The sequence below is a fragment of the Priapulus caudatus genome, unplaced genomic scaffold (assembly GCF_000485595.1).
Source record: "Priapulus caudatus unplaced genomic scaffold, Priapulus_caudatus-5.0.1 Scaffold181, whole genome shotgun sequence".
Lineage (NCBI taxonomy): Eukaryota > Metazoa > Priapulida > Priapulimorpha > Priapulimorphida > Priapulidae > Priapulus > Priapulus caudatus.
Genome location: NW_014577242.1, coordinates 195,210 through 217,969, shown reverse-complemented (window position 1 = coordinate 217,969; position 22,760 = coordinate 195,210). Strand labels below are relative to the sequence as shown.

Sequence of the window (22,760 nt, the reverse complement as noted above, 5' to 3'; positions counted from 1 at the left end):
CTGAACGGATATTTTATAGATGGCGCTTTAGTCTAAGCACATACACTTAACATGGCAGCCCCCTTTGAAATAAGTGGGATGGGCCAGAAAATATCTATATCTGATGAACACCATAGATTGTGGAAGTCTATCTCTCTAACGCATATAGAATATTATGCAGGCATGTATATTGTAAACATTTTGCATTTTTAATATTCGATCATATTTGACAATTGTGAGCTGTTACAATTGTATACTAAAATTTGGTTCAAGTTACCCCTCTTCGTTTAATTGATATTGTCACCGCTGGCAGCAAGAATAAGCCCGCACGTACAGCACACACGCCGCCATTGACTATAATAACAACTGTTGTTATTAATAAGTACTGTTGTTATTATAGTCAATGGCCGCGTGTGTGCTGTACGTGCGGGCTTGTTCTTGCTGCCAGTGATTGTCACTAGGGCTGAGAGGGTCTAACCCAAACTGCATGCAGCGCCCCCTTCCCACACTCAGGATATACCACTGCCACAATGCTAGAACTATTTTTACAGTGGGCGGAGCTCCGGGGAAATCCAGCAAATGGCAAGCCAACGGCCGCGAAGTCGTCGCTGAACAAAACATTAGAAATTTCTATGATTTGCATGTTTGTTGGTGGACAAATTTAGATGTTTCAAGCTGAATACGCAAAAATGTATCAAAGACAATGTTCGAGAATTAGGTATATTGGCAAGCATCCCGAAAATTCATGATAAATACGTGAACTTAGTTTAGTAAACAGCGTAATGATTTGAAAGTAGTAAATGGGCGCACTATTTCGTATCACTATTTTATCAAATTTCTCATGAAATAATGATCCGACTTTTATTATCTTTGCAGCTTTTATAAGTACACACCCTATTACATAGGACAGGAGTAACGGGGTCGCTGTAAAACTTATAGTAAAAAAGCGTAAGAAATTCTTACGGAAATCAGCTTGTGGCAGTGGTAGAATTGAGCCAGAGCGAGAGCGCCATCTGTCGTGGAGTTTGGGTCTAACCGTCTATGTCCCCTGGGGTACTGCCGGAACTAGTCCGAGATTCCTCTGACCAATGCCCACACCGACGATTTTGGTGGTTTTGGTGTGGGTTAGGGGTAATCCACTAACGAGTCTAGGGTGTCGCCTACGCCTACTCCCTAACCCTAACCATATCAAATAGGGACCAGGGTACGTTCCGGCAGTACCCTGGGGGACATAGACCCTATGAGCGTCACTAGGGTCTAGACTTGGGGAAATCCGCGGCTCAATCCTAGTTTATCACCCTGGATTAGTTTAGGGCATGCCACAAACGATATATATTCCAGGATCCCAAACTATGATTGAGCAAAATCAGCTCATTGAAAGAGACAAGAAGAGTAAGTAGTGCATTAACTCGATAAAGCACTATTACTATTAGCCACTATCACGGATATGACTAGCTCTAGTACTATAGCCCTTCGCTCCGCGCTAGGATACGACTGGCTAAAATGACGAATCTTTGTAGAAGTTTCAGATTACTGTATAAGCTGTATATTTTGCAGTGGTTTACTTTTCGTGAATTTCGCGAACGCGTCCCTGACGCGAAAATAACAACACGCAAAAAATATATACTTCATATCGAATAATTCATAATTCACCGACCGCGAAATTAACCACACGCGAAATTGTCCGTCAAGTATGAATTTACGAAAATATCTGTATGCGAAAAATATGGAGTATACAGTACTCTATTAAACCCAACTCACTGTCTATATTCCTTTGATTTGTCAAACTTGAAGATTGCATGATTGTGCAGCCCAAACTGTAACGAGAATAATCTAGTTGTCATATTTTAACTATGTCACTAGTAAGTCACCTTGCAAGCACAGTGTTCGTTGAGGCCGCTGAATTGTTCGACTTATCCAAGCTGCGGATTTCCAGTTGAGTAGAGAAGTCTTACGATTGGGTGTTTTAAACACACTTAAACAGGAAATTATGCAACTTACTACCTGCCAGTTTTGGAGCATCTGGTTAAAGTTTGTATTACAAGACTTGTGCTCAGAAATGCTTAAACCGAAAAAATATAGCGAAATATCGTCTCACCTCACAGCAGATACATCACTGATTACACTAACTTGAAAAACACTAAGATTTTATGCAGTTATAGCATAGAAAATTTGATATGAAGACATTGTAACACACTGAAATTTTATCGTGCTGGGACACCGTCAAAATGTGTGAACTTGTATTTTGTCAGTGCAAACGAGATTTTGCGAGAGACGTGTAAGTCTATGGACAATAGCTGGCGTGAATCGCGTTACTAACTGGTCCAAGATTACAAGAAAAGGCTTGCTGGTAATCGAACTTGCATAGTTTGGTGAATACGAAGGTTCTAATACATTTTATCATTACTCTAGACAGTTGCTGTTACTCAAGCAATAACGGTAGGTAATTAAATGGCAATAAAAGTGGGGAAAACACTTGATAATTCTCAAAAATATGGCTTTAATTAATTAACTAGAATGCTAAACAAGTCGAAGAATTAAAAAGTATTAAGCCTACTGATTTTACTTTTGACAGCATGTAAATCTCCACTTTGTGGAACACACAATAGGCTGTACAATGGCTAAGCATCCATGACATTGATTAAATTATAATATCTAATAGAAATTTAATCCCTAAACTGAAATGTCCAGTACATAATAGAAAGATGATATAGGGGCTCATTATTATTAATTATTTTGTATGTAATATTTAATAAATAATAATATTAACATGCTTAACAAGTCCAATCTATAAATTAGTTGCACAAACTGCCCATACTCTAAAATCCCTAATTTGTGCAAGATTTAAAATTTGCGAACAACATACACTACATAGTTGACTGCAATGCAGCCAAACAAGAGTTATGGTTGGGTTAAAGCCATATATCGACTCAATCAACGTTATAAAACGTAGAATGATTTTTAATTTCCAGGTGATATAATTGGATTTCTATTAGCATGGATCTGCCTGTTGCCTCTAGCTCTTTTGGTTGGATTTGTCACGCTCATACTGTTCCGGAGGGATCTTCACACAGTATGTATTTTAGTATATTTTTAAATTGAAATATTTTACTTGGCTTAGCTCAAAGAAACTGACAAGCTGCATGCGAGTAGTTTTTCGCATATTATGTGTGCGCTTGCACATGTGCATTTATGCTTTCCAAATGAGCATTTATTATATACTGGTTATGTTACTTGTAGTTATAATGATGTATTCTTTCATGTCCTGTATCCAAATATATTGATCAGCATATAGATATCTATTATATCAGTCGTGAAATGGTGTATATAGACATTTATAATTAAAGACAATATTTCAATTACTGCTCCTATACTTTGGGTTTTTAAATAAAAATTTATATAGTTATTTTTTTTCATTTCAGTTGTCATTCTTTGTTGGTCAGCTATGTTGTGAAGTAGTGGGTTTTGTACTGAAGAACATTATTCAAGAGAGTAGACCATCATTCCACAGTAAGTCTAATACTCATGCATATAGAATTATGTAGTAGGCCTAGATATATAAATAGTTATCAGAATTTTGATAGTTTTTGTAAATTTATATAACAGATTCGACAATTTTAGTAAAGGTAACTTGGAGCAATAAAAGTCAGACTAAATTATTTGAAATACCTCTTGCATATTTGTTACAACCTCGATTTATCTTGGCGTATATATGCATGCATATTTCTCATTCAGATCATGGAACAACATTCACACATTATGGAATGCCTTCTAGCCACTCCCAGTTCATGTGGTTCTTTGCAACCTACACACTGTTTTTCTTATTTGTCAGGTAAGTTGATCATTATTATTTCCCTATCTAACATGGTATAGCTGCTATGGTTCTAGCTTGTAACTAGCTATGGTTTCGCTTGCCATACCCAAATAAGTTTAATGTATCCTAGAAACCAAGGACAAGGATATTCTAATTCTGATCAAATGCAATGGAATTAGATCACACGTGCAATTATGTATGGTCCTGAGATGTGTGTGCGTGCAAGCGTGTGAGTGTCCTACTGTATCTGATTGAATACTTTCATACTGTTTCATCACAGTGTTTCTTTTACATTCAGCATTGATGTAACACATGTAAGCGTAAACACATCCATGGTTAAGTTAAATAATGGCAATTCTCTGCATGATTTTTTCTTGAAGGTTGCGACGAACAGGTAATTTCGTTACGGACACGGTGTGGAGAGCAGGCATCGTAGTTGTAGTGTTCCTGGCTGCTTTTCTCGTATCTTATGGCAGGTATGCTATTTCAGTACAGCTCATCTTGAGACATTAACACATTCAGTGCACTAGTATTGTGAAATTGAAGAAGTTACTTATCAAACCTTGCAGAATCAGTAGGATGAATGTTTTCAAATAAGTGAATGCTTGTAATGTGGTTGTCAGTAAGTCATTCGCTTACTGTGTTTATATTTATAGGTTCTAATCAACATTTTTGTGTGGTATTGCAGAGTTCATCTTCTGTACCACACTAGTCAGCAAGTGTTCTGGGGTGCTGTGCTAGGAATTCTGTTGGCAATTATATGGTTTGCTGTTGTTATGCTGGTGCTGACACCTCTGTTTCCAACAGTTGCTTCGTGGTATGGAAGGATTTGTTATTAATTCATAAAACTAGTCTACTCCTAGATTAACTCTATCACTTAGTGTTGGCATCAGTGAACAATGCATATGTGTGCTAAAAACCAGTAGAATTTGTTGTTTAATTTGTAGTGCAAGCTGGTCATACCTGTGTGCCGTTGAAGCAGAGGTGCGAGGGGTGGGGGTCCTTCTAATTCACTGATTGGCAGAGTAACATCTTTGGACTGAGTTGAGAAGCTAATTATGATTTGGTTGCAATCTTTTCTTATTCGTGATTGAGATTTGTTCATGTGTGTCACGTGATTGTGGGATCAGCCACATGGACGTTTGGAGTCAATCTAGTGTACAATAGTGTGCACCTATTTTAAAGAGCAGCGGACCAGCATCATGTGTGCTATATATATATGTGGGAACATCACGATCATGGTGTGTAAATTTGTTTTATGTCCTCAGGCCTGTGTCAGAGTTCCTGATGATCAGAGATTCAACGCTGATACCAAATGTGATGTGGTTTGAGTACACAAGCACTCGGACAGAGTCAAGGTAAGCAGCGATAATAACTGCTCTTTACCTAACGATATACTCTGGCTTCGCATTTATACGTGGCCTTGTTCCTATGGTGGCCCTATAGACCACCCTATTCAGTTGTGTGCGAGAAACCTTGTGGACCTTGCTTAGGCTCATCCTAGACTTTAATAAGTCAAAAGTGATGTCTGGTCGCCCATGCATATTTGGTGTTGCTGAAATTTTTATGTGGAGTGAAATGGCTCTGACCCTACCCACTACATCCAATGGCCCACATTCAAGCACCATCCAAGTCCCATACATGTCACACACAGTTATCCAAGTAAATATAAGTGATAGTGAAATTGTGCACAGAATATACTTTTTAGATGCAACCCCATAAGTTAGAAGAATGTAATGAAACTTATGTAACTTGGAACTAGTTGTTCATTTCTACCTACCCTTTGCTGAGATTGAGTCGAATGTTTATGCCAAAGCTCTGGGGCCTGTTGTCAGAAACAAATTTAATCTTAACTTTAGCCTTTTCTATTAGACTGTTGACAGGAACATCGTAAAGTTGTGCATTGCAAATTTCCTCATACTTTTACAAAATAAACTTTTGTCAATGGTTTAAAGGAAAAAGTTAATGTTGAGCCTAATTTTGTTTCTGACAATAGGCTCCTTGAGACTAACCCTGTCAAACTAAACCACTTAGTGCTGACCCAAGCCTGCCATTCACGTTTATATCTTGTCCCAAACTATAATGCTGAAATCCATTGTATGCTTAACTTATTTCAGAGCAAGGCAGAGGAAGTTGGTAACTATGAAGTCGCAATGACGCAATCGTCGGACCTGATTTCTGGCCAGAGCTGTAACTGCAGCCTGGCCGCGGCAGTGACCTCTAGTGCAGTAGTGGGAAGCGAGTCTCATGGCAGGCAAATATGATTTATTCACTCGAAACAATTCTCTGCTGACAACACTAACCACAGAGGGTTGGCTATTATGTGTTTACCTGTTGAGGGTTAGAGACAGATGTTTAAGTGCTCTTTTGCACTTATGGATGTTCAATTGTTCACAAGGGTGTAATTACATTTGAATGTGTTGCCAGATAATCTTACAATTATAAGCTATAATTGTTTATCACATGGTAAAAGAACATGCCATTCTACAGAAATGCAAGGATTTATCTTTGTTTCTAATAAAGGACCAATATTTTGATGAGGGCTAGTCATGAAAGTGTATCACCTCATATATTATAACCAGGGTCAGTGTTGTTGGAGCAACTGGTGTGTACTCAAAAGCAAGAGCAGTTAGTTAGTGGAAAATTCAATACAGCATATTGTTAGATGACATCTTCTCTCTTCTTCTGAATACGAAGTCGATTTAGCAGAGGTGGTGGAAGATGTATGAGAGGAGCAGATGCTAATCTTTTGGTGGTGCTATCATGGCTATTGCATACGTGCTGCTGTCTTTGCATTTAATAATGTTGTTGCTAATTTTAGGTGTTGTACGTTGGTAGACAGTTGATGTGATAGAATTTGCTGTAGGTAGTAAATGTCAGAAATACGGAATTTATTGTTCAGGCTACTCACTAAATATTAGTATGAGTCCCGTATGAATCCTAGCTTGCTAGAGTCATGCTGAATGAGATTTTATATATATATAGATATATAATACAATGAGTTATAATGCAATGTCATTGTGTGTTTATACCCTTCCAACAGGCCCGTAGCCAGGGTGGGTTCGGGGGGTTCGAACGACCCCCCCCCAAGCCCTCCCCCCAAGCCAAAAAATTTTTTTTTTTAAATTTGCAAGAATTTCACCTCAGGCTCGCTCCATTTTAGTGTAATAATTGCAAAATCTCCATCCGCGTGCGCGGAGGGTGAACAGTGAACACCCCCCTCCCACACCCTCTCCCCGCTCGGTCGCTTCGCTCCTGCCTGGTCGCTCGCGCCCGAGCAGGGGCGTGTACAGGGGGGTCCAGGGAGTCTGGACCCCCTTGCTCGCGCAGAAACGGCATCTGAGGGGTGTAATTTTAAAAAAATTCCCCCAGACCCCCAGGACCCCCTTCCCCTTCGCGCTGCTCCAACTTTGGGTTACGGTTAGACCCCCTCTGGTACAATCCTGTACACCGCCCTGCCGAGCAAATTGCCAACATTGAAAACGAACCCCCCCCCCCCCAATAAAGCTGGCTACGGGCCTGCTTCAACACACCAATGCTACAAAAGTAAAATTTTAATTGCGTGGAAAATGGCACCTTGCCGCATACTATTCATGATCAGCATGGACCCCCTGCCCCTCGCTATCAAAATTGACTTCCTGATTCTGGTCAGCCAAACTGCTCTATTTCAATAGGTGGTACTTGTCATGTATATAGATTTATATATATATATATATATATATATATATATATATATATATATATATATGTAGCCTTTCTCACTACTAACTTACCTAGTAGGTTAAGAGTGCACCCACAGGATCAGCTTTTTTTTAAAGGCTGTGCAAGAGAACTCGTAACCAACGGATGCATGTTTGTTCCAATGGGTGTAGAGGCCTGAGAATCTTTTCAGTTAGTATACATAGCTTGCTCCTCAAGGGAATCACTCGCATTGTTCAATCAATACGAACGTTAGTGATGGCTTTTGTGGTTTTGAAATGTTTCAGTCTGTTTGCAGTATTTGATATACAGTGTTTTATGCATTTAACCTAGTCGTGCGGGAAATCAACATCGGTTTCGATAATTTATTTATGTGTAGAAGCAATATCTAAATTAATTCTATCTAATTCTAGAATATTTTATTAACTGGTGTATTTTATGAGTGTTATAAGCATATAATTGTGTATCTTGATATATAATCTATAATAGGTTAAAACAGCATATAGTTTTTATTTTCCTCCAAAGGTCTACTGATAAATATTTTCCTTCATTCCGCTGGAATTAACTGTTACTCCTTACATACCTCTTCATACTTTAGTAATTTGTTTCTAGAGGCGAAATGTTTCGTTAGCTCCTGAATGGTAGCAGTTGAATATATTCTCCTGTATGTCTGAATTTTCTCTAGGTCGCTTACATGCCTTCTTCTGCTAAGAAAGCTATAGATCAGACGTAAATATCAGACAAAGAAATCTGTCAAGTATGGTTCTCAAGTATAGAAGAATTATCTAACATTCTTATTTATATGTACTTGTTTAATATTGTGAATGCTGCGTGCGTTTGTCTAGGTAACGATTATTTATATGTGGTTAGTGTGTTAACTGAACACACGTTAAATTTAATTTTTTGTTTAGGTAGAAATAAATTATCGCCATTTTGTTTACATGAAATATTCCTTTTTTGAGAAGTCTGTCTTTGTGAACATTGGGGGTCGCATACGGGTTGGAACTTTGCGCAGGAAAGTAGCCTTGCAAATGAGGCGTGGTGCTGGTGTGCGTTTCTCCATATGGTCACTGATGTCAATATAGCGAGAGTTACCACATAATAAAGAGTTACATACGTCAATGATACATATTAATAAGAATTCATTTCATAGAGATGATCCGAGCAAGATTTATTGCCAGAATAGTAATAGAGTAAGACGGGTGTGAAAATCGAACAGTAAAGCTAGCCAGCCACTCACCACAACACCAACACTGCTGTTCCCTTATGTCAATGTATTGATTGTTCATGAGCGATGAAGTATTTTTCCAGTTTCCCTCCGTGCAATAAGTAAGTATGAACATATACATATAAGAACGCACGTTCACTGGCTGTAATTTGTAAATTGCCCTGCGATGCCGAAGTCGATAATTAATTTAAATATCTCTCGGTCTACATTGAAGGCTTGTATGCTGTTATTTGAAGCTACACACTCGACATTTATGAGCGCTATGGTCCTTTCACGTCCCGCACTGCACCGACACGTGCAGTAGCGGTATTTTTTACTTTCATTTTTCGAACGTTCCTTTGGCATCTGCAAAGCGTCTATACAACGTGCGGTGTACCGGGGGCAGCCCTATAGACCGAAGGTCCGATAGACCGAATGTTGCAAAGGGTTAGGGTTAGAGTTAGGGTTAGGGTTATGGTAAGGGCATATATATGGTTTATAGTGGCATCGGTGGATGTGCGGCATATTCACGTTCGAATACGGCATCAGTGGATGTCCGGATGCGTAGCCTGGAGGCTAAGCGACCGATTCCGGACGTGTAGCCACTGCGTATTCGAATAAACCTTCGGTCTATCGGGCCTTTGGTCTATCAGACCTTTGGTCTATACTATAGGACTGTAACCGGTGTACCTGTTTCCCGAGGGAAATTCTACAGTGACAGAGTATTATATCAAGAGCTCATAATATTATGAGCTCTTTATTATATCAAGAGCATATATGTTCTTATACCTTCTTTATATGCTCTTGATTATATATATCATACCCATATGTACACTACTCAACCGACTTTATTTCTACGTTGCGTGATGTTTACGCATGTTTTGAAGCGACAGGCTTGGCACGACCTCTTGATGTGGTACAGGAGAAACTGTCTGATCTGGCGGACATAGGCGCCTCAACTTTACTGCCAACGTTCTCTGAATGATTATATGCAATTTAACTGTCGTTACTTAGATTCATATACATGTACTTTTGTAGACCAAAATATTGTGTAGTAGGATATATACAACAGCAGCATAACAGCAAAATGAACTCGACAACAGATCACCTGGCAAGAAGACGTGTAGATAAATACCGCTTTGGTGACTCACGTCTATAAAGAAAGACAACTATTCAGCTACGAATGAAGCGATGATAATAATATGGCATCTGTACGCGTGTGGTAAAGAGTAAAAAAAAACACATGCATACGCATGAACGCGCCCACGCACGCATTCATGCAAGTTCTAAATGTTTAATAAATGCCATCCTCCACTATTTGTATATATATATATATCTATATATATATATATCAGTGGTACGAGCACGTGTGTGTGCACGTGTACTCGCGCAATTGTTTGTGCATGCGTGTGTGCGCGTACGCGCGTGTGTATGCGTTTGTGTGCATGTGCGTGCATATATACATACATATACGCATATACATATAGAAGAGATCTCACCTTGGTTATTGGCGATCTGAAGCTCATAGGGTCTATGTCCCCCAGGGTACTGCCGGAACGTACCCTGGGTACGGTCCGGTATACCGGAACGTACCCTGGTCACATATTTGATATGCGTTGAGGCGTTAGGATTTAAGGGATTATGGTTAGAGCGTTCGAGTATGGGAGTATGGCGGTAGACGACTCCCTATAGACTCAGTTAAGTGGAGTTAGGCGAGGGCTACGCGGTCACGGCAATATTAGATAGTACCGGGGTACGTTCCGGTATACCGGACCGTACCCAGGGTACGTTCCGGCAGTACCCCGGGGACATAGACCCTCTCAGCCGATCTGAACGCCAAGGTAGGTCCAGACAACAGAGACAGAGAAATGGGAGCGCACGGGGAAGGTACCATCAACGAGAACGGAGAGCTATTCTGCGATTTCTGTGCGTCAAATGGACTTGTAATTGGCGGGACTCTTTTCAAGCACAAGAAGTCCCACAAGCTCACATGGAAATCCCCATATGGAGTGACAGAAAATCAGAGCGATCACGTGGCCATCAGCAAAAGGTGGAGAATTGCACTTCAGGATACAAGAGTGAAACGTAGCGCAGATGTAGGGTCGGATCACTACCTAGTCATCGCTGAGATCAGGATGAAGCTGCAAGTTCTAAAGAAAGCTAGATCTATAAGGACGAAATATTGTACGGCTAAACTGAGAGACCAACGAGTAACGGACGAATTTTGTAATAGCATTGGCTAATAAATACGAAGCATTGTGCAACGCCGATGACAGGGCATGGCAACACCGACCTCGAATTGGAGGAAGACTGGAGACGAATCAAGGAGATGTACACCACTACCTGCGAGGAAGTGCTAGGCAAGGTTAAACAAGGAAAGAAGGAATGGATGAGCGAAGAAACCTGGAAACTTGTCGACGAGAGGCGCCAATTAAAGGCAAAGATGGAGAATGCTAAAACGAGGAACCAGAAGCTGACAACAACACGCTTGTATCATGAGAAGAACCGTGAAGTGAAGAAGAGTTGCAGAAGAGAAAAGAGAGCAAGAATTGACAACATTGCTCATGAAGCGGAGGAGGCAGCAGAGATGAAAGACATGAAGAAAGTATACGATACCACGAGGTTGTTGAGCAGGAAGAGAAATATCCAGAGTAAGCCAGTTAAGGACAAGAAGGGTGTGTTCCTAACCAAGATCTAAGAACAGCTTAATCGATGGAAAGAACATTTTAAAGAGATCCTAAACAGACCGGCACCAGAGACCTCCTCGAGGGCTCCCCACTCAACATCAGAACAGGACCAATCACTACGGCAGAAGTCAAGAAAGCGCTAAAGACCTTGAAGAATGGGAAGGCAGCTGGATGCAATAACATCCCTCCTGAAGCCTGGAAATAAGGTGGTTGGGTCTCTGTCAAGGTGCTTCATGCTCTTTTGAATAAGATCTGGAATGTCGAAGTAAGTCTGGAAGGTCTTTTGGTAAATCTCCCGAAGAAGGGTGATCTTGGTGACTGCACGAACTGGAGAGGGATCATGCTCCTCACGATAGCCAGCAAAGTACTTAGTAAGATCATTTTGTTAAGACTATCCTAACGAGAATCGAGAAAAAAAGAAAGAAAGATATATATATATGTATATATGCGTTCGTGTATGTGTGTCGTGTGATATATGCGTGCGTACACCTGTGCGTGTACTCTTTCGCACACACATGCGCATGGGCATAATTCTCATCACGCAGTAATTATCTGTATACAATACGTACCATAACAAAAGTTGTTGCGGATTACTTCTGCATGAATATCACCCATACTTTGTAATAAAGGATTTCACTTAAAACTAATAACAAGTTTTACAAGTAATCAACAGTAATAAAGTTAATCTAATTGGCAATAACGGTTCAAATTATTGCTTTGGCTGTGCTTTATACAATTCAACTACGCACTCTACATTCCATATGTATCTTCTATACACACCGCTAATCATGGGCGGTACCTTAACAATAAAGGTAAGGTAACCTGAAGGTAAGCACACTCATGGACAGGTAAGAAAAATGGTAGCTGCACAGGGCAGCTACTCCAGCAATTGATCAGAGAAGATCAACAGTGAAAGCGCGCAATTTTGCAAACAAACCGAACGATGATGCCAGATCGGCTCACACTCTAGGTACTACGGACATCTATCACTATATTTGCCCTTCCTAAACACGAGCGACATCTATACCGATTAGCAACTGCCGAAACTCTGACGGAGACAACAAAATCCGTTTGCTCTCGCCTCCCATAGGAGCCTCAGTAAGATGCGGGTAACAATGATGATTGCGCCCTCCGCCAACGGAGAGAACGCGTCGATGTGAACGGCTTGGCATAATGCTCACGTACTTCATAGGCCGTCGTACACGCAAGCAACGAAGATGAGCATTGAGATCACGTCGAAAACAAGAAAAACAACTCGGAGACGACTATAGTTATTAACTGGCCGCAACGATAAACGATGGGCCGATACACACAACGTATGTACACAATAGTTATTACTCGTGACGACCGCATGGCAGCGCTCGTGCGCTTGACAGCTTTGGACGCGAGGATTGCTGTCGGCGGGTGACCCTATGTCAATTCCTGCATGAATGCCGAGCTACTTCACGGCTAACGACCGAAAATGCAACGTCATCGCGAAAGCGTCGTTGGCGCCGAACTGAGAAAACTGCAACTGTGCAAACGCTTCACGCTATTTGTTTACACGCTTCCCGCGTCGGCACTGCAGTCTGCGTAAACCCTAGATGCATAGATGTCGTGCGTCAGCTAGCAAGACTTCTGTTCGTTGCGAAAGCGATTAATCACCACGAAAATGCGAAATATGTGGCGCGCAGTCTGCGCGCAGCAACGTCAATGTTCGCATTCCGTTTCCATCTCCCCGGTTGGAGCCGGGGAATGGCCGCCCTGCTTATCAATACCAACTTCCATACGACCTTCGTGCGACCTCCGCGGGTAATACGTCAACACGCTTCTCTTAGAAAATATTATTATGAACACAGAGGCACCCCAAACTGTTTTTTTTATCCGCGACTTTGATGAACAACATAGCAATAGGGTACGTGCTTACCTCGTTGCCATTATTTTTGCCGTTCAATCAGCGAAGCGACGATGACACTGCCGCGTTGGCACAACTCTATACGCTCTTCGTTGCAAAGACCGCGTACAATACACTGCATGCGGTCTTTCGAATAGCGTGTTACCGGCGACACCAACCTATTTAACCAATGCTATGCTGTGCAATTCTATGGCGGACGCGCTGATGCTGGTTTTCCAGTAAGACGCCAACATGGTCTTTTATCATGGTCGCGAAAAGGCGGAGAAGCGACGTCATAATGGAAGGGAGATTGATGTTGACGACGACGACGACGACGACGATGATGATGACGATGCTGATGTGGAGGCAGTTAGTAGGTCTTTTTCGGCGGCGTGTCGGTGACAAACAACTCGAGGTAGTCTTGCTCGATACGGTGGAACGAGTCGGCAATCGTCTGCGCCGCCTCGATGTGCGGCAATCCCTCTAGGGGGCGCCCGTCCACGGCCAGGATCACGTGCCCTACTTTCAACCTTCCGCTTTCGTAGGCACTGCCGTCCTTCTGAAAAATACATCGGGTATATACGCCGTCAGTCAAGGGGCTAATCATCCGATATGTCTGGGGGGGGGGATGTGGCGAATTATTTCCTTCAATCTAACTGATAATTTTAATTCCAGTTAAATCGTGACATACATCTTTTCAATCGTTTTACTTTGTCTATTGAACTTTTTTCATCCTAGCAGCTTCATTGTAAATGTTCATAGGGAAATAACACTCTGGATTTAATGAATATGTTCAGTTAAAGTAGGTTTAAATTATGCTGCATATGAAAATTTGTTGTTCAATATTTAAGGTTACCTACATGAAAACGAATAGATAGAGCCTACAGCCTACCTAATACACTATTGTTGGGATGGTCTTCGCGTCACCCATTATATGGTCTATCGATATGTTGGTAAGCGAAATGGGTTCGTTACCTGTATGTTTATTATGCGAGGCAGTGTTTGTCTGGTGTTTGCACCTCCCTCTATGGCAATGCCCAGTGTTGGTCGCACTTTTGGCACAACAATGCACTCGAACTTGAGGTTAGCATCCAATCCTGGAATCTGCCGAAAGATGCACGTTGCTAGAAACGTTCCGGTGGTATTTCAACCGCGTATACACGATCAAGTGGGGTGGAGTAGCAGGAAGTACAGACCGTAACAAGTAGAACTGACCACAGCGGCGTTATCATGCACTTACATTTGTCGGTTTTCGTCGGGTGCTCGTCGCACCGCTGCTAGAGTGTCGTTTCCGTGGCAACGATTGCGTGTGACCAACTGCCATGTAGTCGAAGCCCTATAAAATATAAGCCATGTGATCATTTAACTGCTAACTAAACTGCGATTTGAGTATCAGATATTTCACTTTCGCAATGTTCTCTGTGAGATGTCACTAGATAATGATGTAGGTCTACAAAAGGAACGACGACATCCTCATAGATAATGAGATCAAATTTAATTAAGGAACGTTGGGTTCAACAATGGGATGAAAACAACGTATGAGCAAGTATCCGATGGTTCATGTCAAAACAGCTCACTAGGTGGCAGCCACAGCGTATCGACGGGTTCTGGTAGCCCGACCAACGTACTTTATTCTGATGTATTCAGAAGCCAGACGGTGCAGAGCATCAGCTATTACTGAGAAATGCCTAGACGTAAGTATTCAGTTGAGTGCAAGATATATTTGTGTTTTCTTAATGCATTTTCCCTATAGGGCTCAACATTAAAAAACATACTGCGGGATATAGCGCACAGTGAAAATAGATCTTGAAACCTATATGCGAAACGCTTGCTATTATCATAGATATATACAACACATGAATTATTAACATATTAAATCAAATTATGAATTTAATTATGAATCATTACTAATTAATTAATAATTAATAATTAATTATGAATCATATAACATATTAACACATGTGTTGTATATATCTATGCTATTATCTACTAATGCGGCGCTATAGCTGGTTAGCAATAAATTTATCGAAACTGTCTCACTGGGGCTTGTGCAACGGGAATTCATATCCTTTTCCAAGCATGTATCTGATATCTCGACTTGAGGTTTCAATGGATTATTTGCTCTGTGATGTAAGCTATAGTATCGTCAATGGCAAGTAGCCGAGCCTACAGCTTTAAGCTAACGAAAACCTTGCCCGTTGGGTTCGTTCTTTGACCACCAATTTGTCCCCTACGCGATTCACTCAATTGTTTTCAAGATGTTCATCGTGACATTCCTTTCCTTTTCATGCGTTCTGCAGACTTCAAAGCACTTCGCATCATTGCTCTGTTTACTCTGACACCATCCCACGTATTTCAACTGGTAGCGTTTCTTTCGCCTTTACAAGCTAAAACGTCTTGAAGCTAAACCTAATTTTCACAAATGTCTGCCCACACCCCCAAAACCGGCGCTAAGTAAACATCAGCCAATTGGTTGCCAAAATATGCATGCAATGCACCTTTTTACCAGCATGAGGTCACTTATTAAAACTGCGTCTACAGACTATCAGAATACAGGAACATCTCAATTATTATATGTGTTGTTACTATATTGAACTATGCAAATGCTACATGTAAAGCAACCAGCCACATTGAATGCAAACAACTATTTTCTGTAATGACGTCAACGCTTGTAAAGTAAAGATTACGTCTCAGGAAATGGTGGCAGGTTCGAGTTTCGTTTGAGGCTCCGCCCATTAAGTATACTTCCGTGACAGTGGGTGTGCTCAAAAATTAACCTTAATTATCCTTTATAGTTCAAAGATCCCATATCGCCAGAGGCAAACGGAGCCACGGAGCGACGGCCCTAACTCGAGCGATCACATGGACTTCCCGCCATTAGGAAGATTACAGTGTCATTTATGTAGTACGCAATATTGTTTAGTTGAACCTGTTGTACAGAAATAGCTTGAACGAATTAGAACCACGCATCGAATGCTGTTTTATCCAGAAATTTGGGGTTACGTGAACACACTTCCGTGATCCAATATACTTGTTTGCCTTGAATTCATCTCTGGTCAATATAATCGTGATTATACTCTATATTGGTATTTTAATCTTGCGAAATCACACAAAAAAAATTACAACATAATATGATAAACGGTGATGAACTCATGCATTTACAGGACGGCCGTAATACGATTACACAATGAAGTCCTTATCATAATACAACAATCGTTTGTCTGGTGGGCGATCCATCAGAGTTCATGTGCGCATGAGTATCAATGCGCTTGCACAAAGCGGCCGTTTGCCGATAAACTGCTCTTATTGTTTTTCCCCAATAAATTTGTTATGCCCTTTATCCTCAGATGATTCCTGACGCATGGCATGAAGGCGAGAAGCACATTTCCACGTATATTATAGTCACCGAGTCTACATTTCATATCGCATCGCCTGAACCCGGAGAAGAGTTCGAAGTATATATACTGGTATAGTCGAAATATAGCGCTCCGAATGCCAAAGTCGAAAATCATTCCCAGGTTCTATAACAGCACACGCTTTCATTAAAAAACCCTGCACTTTCCTCACCGACCAATGCAATCTCTGAGAGCATCGGGGAGTAATTGTCGGCGGATACCGTAAGAGAGAGACCGCGTTGCGCACCGGCATCCGTTGATCATGCCACGGCAAGCGCGGGTAGCTCAATATAGTCTTCGCGATAAACGCGTCGCAAACGCGTCGACGTCGTTGCAAAGAGGTGGGGGCAGAATCAAAATCGAATTGCGCTACGGCGACGTCTTTTTGATCGCCGAAAACATTGCCGGCTTTACCGGGCAAATATCCGCGAGGATGTGACAGGCTTTCACGGCCAGCCAGATCTCATTCGAAACCATCGTGTATGGGCGTGCGATATTTTCGCCACGCTGTTGGCTGCTTCGGAGTGCCAATGAGGCCCGATAAATCGACAGCCAACGTTGTATAAACCAAATAACACGTCTACGTTCGGCGTACGTAAGCAAATAACTCATTATATAGCTGAGTAAGACGTACGATATATCTGGTCTCGGAGCGCTATATCTGGCCGCGTGAGTGAATTTGCAGAACCCTCGTGAGGCTATGTGGAGATATTCTCGGGTTGTAACCGAGGTGGGAGTCCATCCTTCGCCGTGTTTGTACTACTGATGGAAACACGACCGCCGTGACATGGCTACATAGCTGCATCTGTACGCGCAGAGCTGTTTAAACACGCTGTCAAGGCATCTCCGGGAGGCAAAGAAACATTTCAATGCCAATCTGTGACGTGTGCGTGCGTGAGTGCGTGTGCGCGTGCGTGCCTGTGCGCGCGTGTGCATGCGTGCACGAGTGCGAGCATGTATGGGGTGGTATAAGATATGCGACATTCATACACGTAACATGTGGGCACAACCACGAGGGCGATGGCGTGGATATTTCGAGACATGTTCATTACAACAGAGGCAACCATGTCTCATGAAAATTCAGCAAAAATGATCGCAGCCTGCAACTTGACTCAACCCTCCGTGGACCGCGTAATCCAATATAGACGGAACCAGAGGGAGATAAGAATAAGTGGTACACATCATGCACATGTATACATCAGTCATTCTAGCCTTGAGCTGCTGGTTTGCATGCGACGCTACACGCATCGACCAAACGCTCAATTAGCGTTCTAAAATTCCACACTTTCTTCAAGAAGGGTCGACAATGATCCGTTCTCAGCAAGATGTAATTAAATATATATGATTATAATAATTAATCATTGCAATGGATGATTTTGTGTCGCAGCTAGGTTAAAATGTTTGTAATGGATTTGTAAATAAGTGTTTATAATGGAGAGTTTCCCAACAATTAACGCTGTATTAACAACAATTAACAACCAAAATGTGGTAGTTTGTAGTATTATGTATAGATATAGTTAGTTGAGCTCATAGGGTCTATGTCCCCCAGGGTACTGCCGGAACGTACCCTGGTCACTATTTGATATGGTTAGGGTTAGGATTAGGGTTAGGGTTAGGGTTAGGCAGTAGGCGTAGGCGACTCTCTAGACTCGTTAGTGGAGTAGGCGAGGTACGGTCCGGCATATTAGATAGTACCAGGATACGTTCCGGTATACCGGACCGTACCCAGGGTACGTTCCGGCAGTACCCCGGGGGACATAGACCCTCTCAGCGTTAGTTGACCATGCAGTTCTTTCCCGGACACGGTATATATATGTACGCTAGAGAACTATAGACACTAATGGTTGCACAAACGCGGTTATGAACTAACCATCATTTTTTCCTGCTTCCATCGGGTGTGAATCATTATACACATTCATGTATTTCATCGGGTCTCAGTCGTTTTTATTGTGTTTCGGTGTTTCATTGTGTGTATGCGTGTGTGTGTGTGTGTATGACGAATGGCCCGAGTCCAACGAGTCGAGGTTTTGAAAAATAACCAGAGCGCTTTATCGCTATTAAAATCCAGACAAAGTGCCTTTCGCACAGCAGCAGTGCCCTAGGCTGAACCATTTGACCGAAGTTCAGCATGTGTGCTAACGATAGGGTTATTGCTGCAACCTCCATTCTGAAAACCACGTGCGCACACGCCGCACCAACATCTGTTTATGCGGCCGGAGATCTTTGGCAAAACGCCATCATATTGCATCAGGAGTAAGATAATATAGAAATCTATAGAAGAAGAATATAGAAGATCTATATTATCTTACTCCTGATTGCATGTGTACAGTGTATGCATGTGACTTGCAGCTCCAAAGGAGTCCATTCGGTGTTATTTTTATAATTCAGAGGACAGGGTTCACTTGGCAGTTGCTATAGGTGTGTGCGGCGCCCCGTCCACGTATAACTATAAGCGTCATGGCGGTGTAAACACGACATCCCGGGACATAAGAAAGAGACTTTGGACACGTAGATAGAGTAAGAACTATATTTTCATGCGAGCTTTGCTCGCCGCACGTGCATCAATCTCCGCCTTCGCTAGTCGCAATGGGGCGAGCTCGATTCTGATATGCGTGAGTGCTCCCGACCTAGCTGCGCCCGGGGAAACGGCCGGTTGCACCGTCCGCCGCGAGTTTTGTGTGCCAACTCGCTCGCCAGCCACGCCACAACCTCGCCACGGCCAGCCTCGCCAGCTCGCTGCAAGTGTTGTAAGTGTTATGTGTAACGTTTTCGTTGCGTTCCCCTGCCTTGCGTTCCGGCCACACCGACCGTCGCATGCACTACCACCACGTTGAGTGAGTCCTGCACGTAACACGAAGTAAGAAGTAATTAAGCTGGTGTAGAAATGGTTCAATGAAGAAAGAAGGTCTTGCAGGCTCTATCGCTGTTCACGCAGTGTGTTGTTGGGTGGTTGGCCGCGAAAGAAACAGTTCTGACGGCTTACCCTGCAGGTATAATGCGCAATGCCCGGCTCGTTCCCATGCAATGTCTCTGCGTGAGTTGACCTTTTACATGGAGGAACGGTGCAACGTTTCACAGGAGGCCGGTATATATATCGTGTTTTTCGGTTGATAGCAGGATATGGATGTAGTATCGTTACTCTGTCGTTGATAGATGATGTTTGTTATAGGAAAAGAATTTAGTCTGCAATGCTATTTCTATTCTATTTTTGGAAGCAGCGGGAGCTAGTCTGTTTTACCGCATTCATCTAGCTTGAAATCTTCTGCCTACCATTACTTACAATCATACAACAACGATAGGCTTGATCTGGCGGAAGCGGTTTCGCTAATGCCCTATTTAGGTATTCGGCTGCCAAAACTTTTCCAGTTTTGCCAAGACTGGTTATACTAGAGTCTCGTGAGGGAATTCACGATACATGTTTGCTTGTGCACTGATTCAATGGTAATACAGTACAACGTGTTGAAAAGGTTACAGAGTATACTATGGATTGCCGTACTACTGCATATATTTACTGTTTTTACTAACGCCAATTGGTTGTTGCTGCGAATGCTGTAGGCATGGCTTCAATAGATTTCCCATACTTGCTGTTTTGCTGATGTTGTCTTTAATTAGTTTGCATCGAATAATGTTGGCGTTAATTATATACAATCGACACAGTATGTGTTGATAGTTCGTAGCACAGCGTAATGAGATTTGGTAAGCTTGTCCTCTATGGTTTCCTGTTGTTTACTAAGTTTTCATATCTCTTTATAATTATTATCTTCACGTTAGCTGGTGCCAGTAAAATACTACGTGTGTAGTAACGAGCCATGCACCGCAAAGACCTTATAAACGAGTATGTTACCCACACGAAGACCAATCTAATATACAATAACGAAATGACAATACCCATGGTGACTCTTGAGCAGGGTTATCTGTGGGGTTAACTACTAAAATTTGATAGACTATAGTAACATGATTCCTAACACGAGACATCTATTCATTAGGGTTATCTTTGCTTAGAAGGTTATTTGGTGTAGAAAAGCACAAGTGAGACATGATAGGAACTGACTAGGACGCACAATCGAACCCTTTTGCGCGACCTTGACTACCTACGAGCATTAGTAAGCCACAGCCCATCTACTTTTAGCCAACTTTCCGTCTGATAAGATTTCACGTGACAAATTGTTTCCGTTAGCTGTGATTAATCTTGCAGATCCTCCGAGAGCATTTGCTGATGGCTAGCGCTATCAGGCTGGCAGTCTCGCAGCTGCCCGAGCTCACGCGCCGACTTGAGAGATTCTTCCCGCTCTCGCTGAAGGCTTACTACCTCGCGCAGAGCGTGCACGGGGGACAGTGGAGCGGCGTCGAATTCGTCGTCGACGACTGGCCCGACTTTGGCGCTCTCGTCTATCGACCGGCGAAAGGCAGCGACGGCAAACACTTCTCAAAATTCACGGCCAAGAACTACGGCCTGTACGGAGAGAGCAGGGAGAGACTGACCCGTCTGCTAAGTATTCCGGGCATCGTTAACTGGGAGAAAGATGCGATCTTCTCTGCCGTTAGAGTTGAGACCGAGTTGGACGCGCTGAGAGACGCTACCGGCGAACGCGGTAAGCTCGTGGATGGCGAGCCAGCTAGAATGTACTACAGAGAGATAGACGAGCAACTGCCAGACTGTTCTCTGCCGGACGGTTGGACAGCGACCAAGGTTAGCCGATAGCAGGCGAATATGTTATACGTGAAGAAGACACATCATGTGAATTGACTCCCGAACTCCTGTTTCCTTTAAAATGTAGAACGAAACCATACTCAACGCGCAGAGTTGTGCCGTGCCAGCCATCGACTGTGATAAGCTGTAAAGTTTGCAGACGAGACTTCGTTATTTCGTTATTCGTTTCGTTCTCGCTTCGTTTCGTATTCGTTATTTTACAGATTCCTCAGGATGCAGTCGGAAAGCTGATGCAAAACTGGGCATTTGGTACGACAGAAGGAGCCGAGGAGTACATTAAGCAATGCCTGCAGTTTCCCAGCTGTGCTCTGTGGGATGCGAAAGGTAATTCGGCTTATTAGAGATTAACCTGCGGAAGTAAAAGACACATGCATAATTCCTCGCATTAGCAAAGAACAGCACATTAAAACGCACCGTCTCTCATTCGCATCCTGACACGCAGAGCAGAGAACAAAGACTATGCACATGAGCCATAAATATTTAAATTTTAATCGGGAGGTGAGCGGAAGGTTATGTCAATACGTGAGTCATATGAACCTGAACAGTGGCGAGTAGTACGACTATAACGCTTTGCACGCGAGTCGATGCACTTCAACCGCAAGTCATTCCAACACACGTTAGCGAGCAGATTTGCTACAATGTACAGAGGGGTTCTTATCAAATGCAGGCGAGATGATGGGCTGTCTGATGTCGCACGAGTACGGCAGCAACGGGCTCCTATTCGTCGACAAGTCCGTACGCAGGCAAGGAGTCGCTCTGGAGCTTGCTCATCGCCTTCAAAAGGCAATGTTGGAGGCGGGCAGGAAGAACACATTCGTCTACGCGGCTTACAGCAACGAAGCTGCGCATCAGTTTGCACACGCTACGGGCTTCAGCGTCGTACCGAAGGGCGACTCCCTCCGCTGCTACTACACACCGGCATCTGCCAAGCTCTAGCTATCGTAGGCCACGCCGCTGATCCACCCATGCTCGGGTGCGGGGTGGCATATACGGCTTCGTACTGTGGTAATGGTTATTAGTTACTACATGTAGCGTGCATTACGACATCGGCATCGAGGTCATCGTGCTGGCATAGTTACCAGCGCGTATTCTCTCTCATTCATGCCAAAAGTAATTAGGGATTCCTTTACGCAAGCTACTTCAAGGAAGTTGCACAGACAGACTATAGAATACGGTTTATATATATATATATATATATATAACATTACTATTTACATGTAATAAGTCTATATATTTGTGCACTGAATGTGGAAGGACGCATCCATGTTTTCGATTCTGTCGACACAATTAAGAGGGTATAACGACTTCACACGGTAGCTACGGGGCGCCATGCAGGACAGGCATTTTTGTACCTATAAACTGGACAAAAATGAGTTTTGTGAACACAAAACTCAT

At 42.6% G+C, this 22,760-nt stretch overlaps 3 protein-coding genes across 6 annotated transcripts in view; 2 read left to right on the top strand and 1 right to left on the bottom strand.

Annotated features, from left to right (window-relative positions):
* The first annotated feature begins 45 nt into the window (after nucleotides 1–45).
* On the top strand, nucleotides 46–6,899 carry LOC106806834 (dolichyldiphosphatase 1-like). 2 transcript variants are annotated; one of them, XM_014808957.1, is made up of 8 exons: nucleotides 46–160; nucleotides 2,952–3,052; nucleotides 3,402–3,489; nucleotides 3,715–3,811; nucleotides 4,174–4,269; nucleotides 4,482–4,610; nucleotides 5,062–5,151; nucleotides 5,911–6,899. In XM_014808957.1, the coding sequence occupies exons 1-8, from the start codon at nucleotides 52–54 to the stop codon at nucleotides 5,948–5,950; spliced, it is 750 nt and encodes a 249-aa protein (XP_014664443.1). In that variant the 5' UTR covers nucleotides 46–51; the 3' UTR covers nucleotides 5,951–6,899. The 2 variants fall into 2 exon arrangements, with proteins under 2 accessions (XP_014664443.1, XP_014664444.1); XM_014808958.1 differs by lacking the exon at nucleotides 46–160 and adding an exon at nucleotides 1,293–1,371.
* A 6,527-nt stretch (nucleotides 6,900–13,426) lies between these two features.
* The window catches only part of LOC106806827, a 56,504-nt gene continuing 47,170 nt past the window's right edge, over nucleotides 13,427–22,760 (bottom strand). The window contains exons 6-8 of the mRNA XM_014808948.1: nucleotides 14,500–14,595; nucleotides 14,235–14,363; nucleotides 13,427–13,818 (exon numbers count right to left, since the gene is read on the bottom strand). Of these exons, the coding sequence (XP_014664434.1) occupies nucleotides 13,630–13,818; nucleotides 14,235–14,363; nucleotides 14,500–14,595 (414 nt within the window). The 3' untranslated portion in view covers nucleotides 13,427–13,629. The remainder of the gene's footprint in view (nucleotides 13,819–14,234; nucleotides 14,364–14,499; nucleotides 14,596–22,760) is intronic.
* On the top strand, nucleotides 19,388–22,534 carry LOC106806837 (glycine N-acyltransferase-like protein 2). 3 transcript variants are annotated; one of them, XM_014808961.1, is made up of 4 exons: nucleotides 19,388–19,488; nucleotides 20,850–21,344; nucleotides 21,569–21,689; nucleotides 22,033–22,534. In XM_014808961.1, the coding sequence occupies exons 2-4, from the start codon at nucleotides 20,871–20,873 to the stop codon at nucleotides 22,299–22,301; spliced, it is 864 nt and encodes a 287-aa protein (XP_014664447.1). In that variant the 5' UTR covers nucleotides 19,388–19,488; nucleotides 20,850–20,870; the 3' UTR covers nucleotides 22,302–22,534. The 3 variants fall into 3 exon arrangements, with proteins under 3 accessions (XP_014664447.1, XP_014664448.1, XP_014664449.1); XM_014808962.1 differs by having other exon boundaries at nucleotides 19,388–19,511; XM_014808963.1 differs by lacking the exon at nucleotides 19,388–19,488 and adding an exon at nucleotides 19,532–19,644.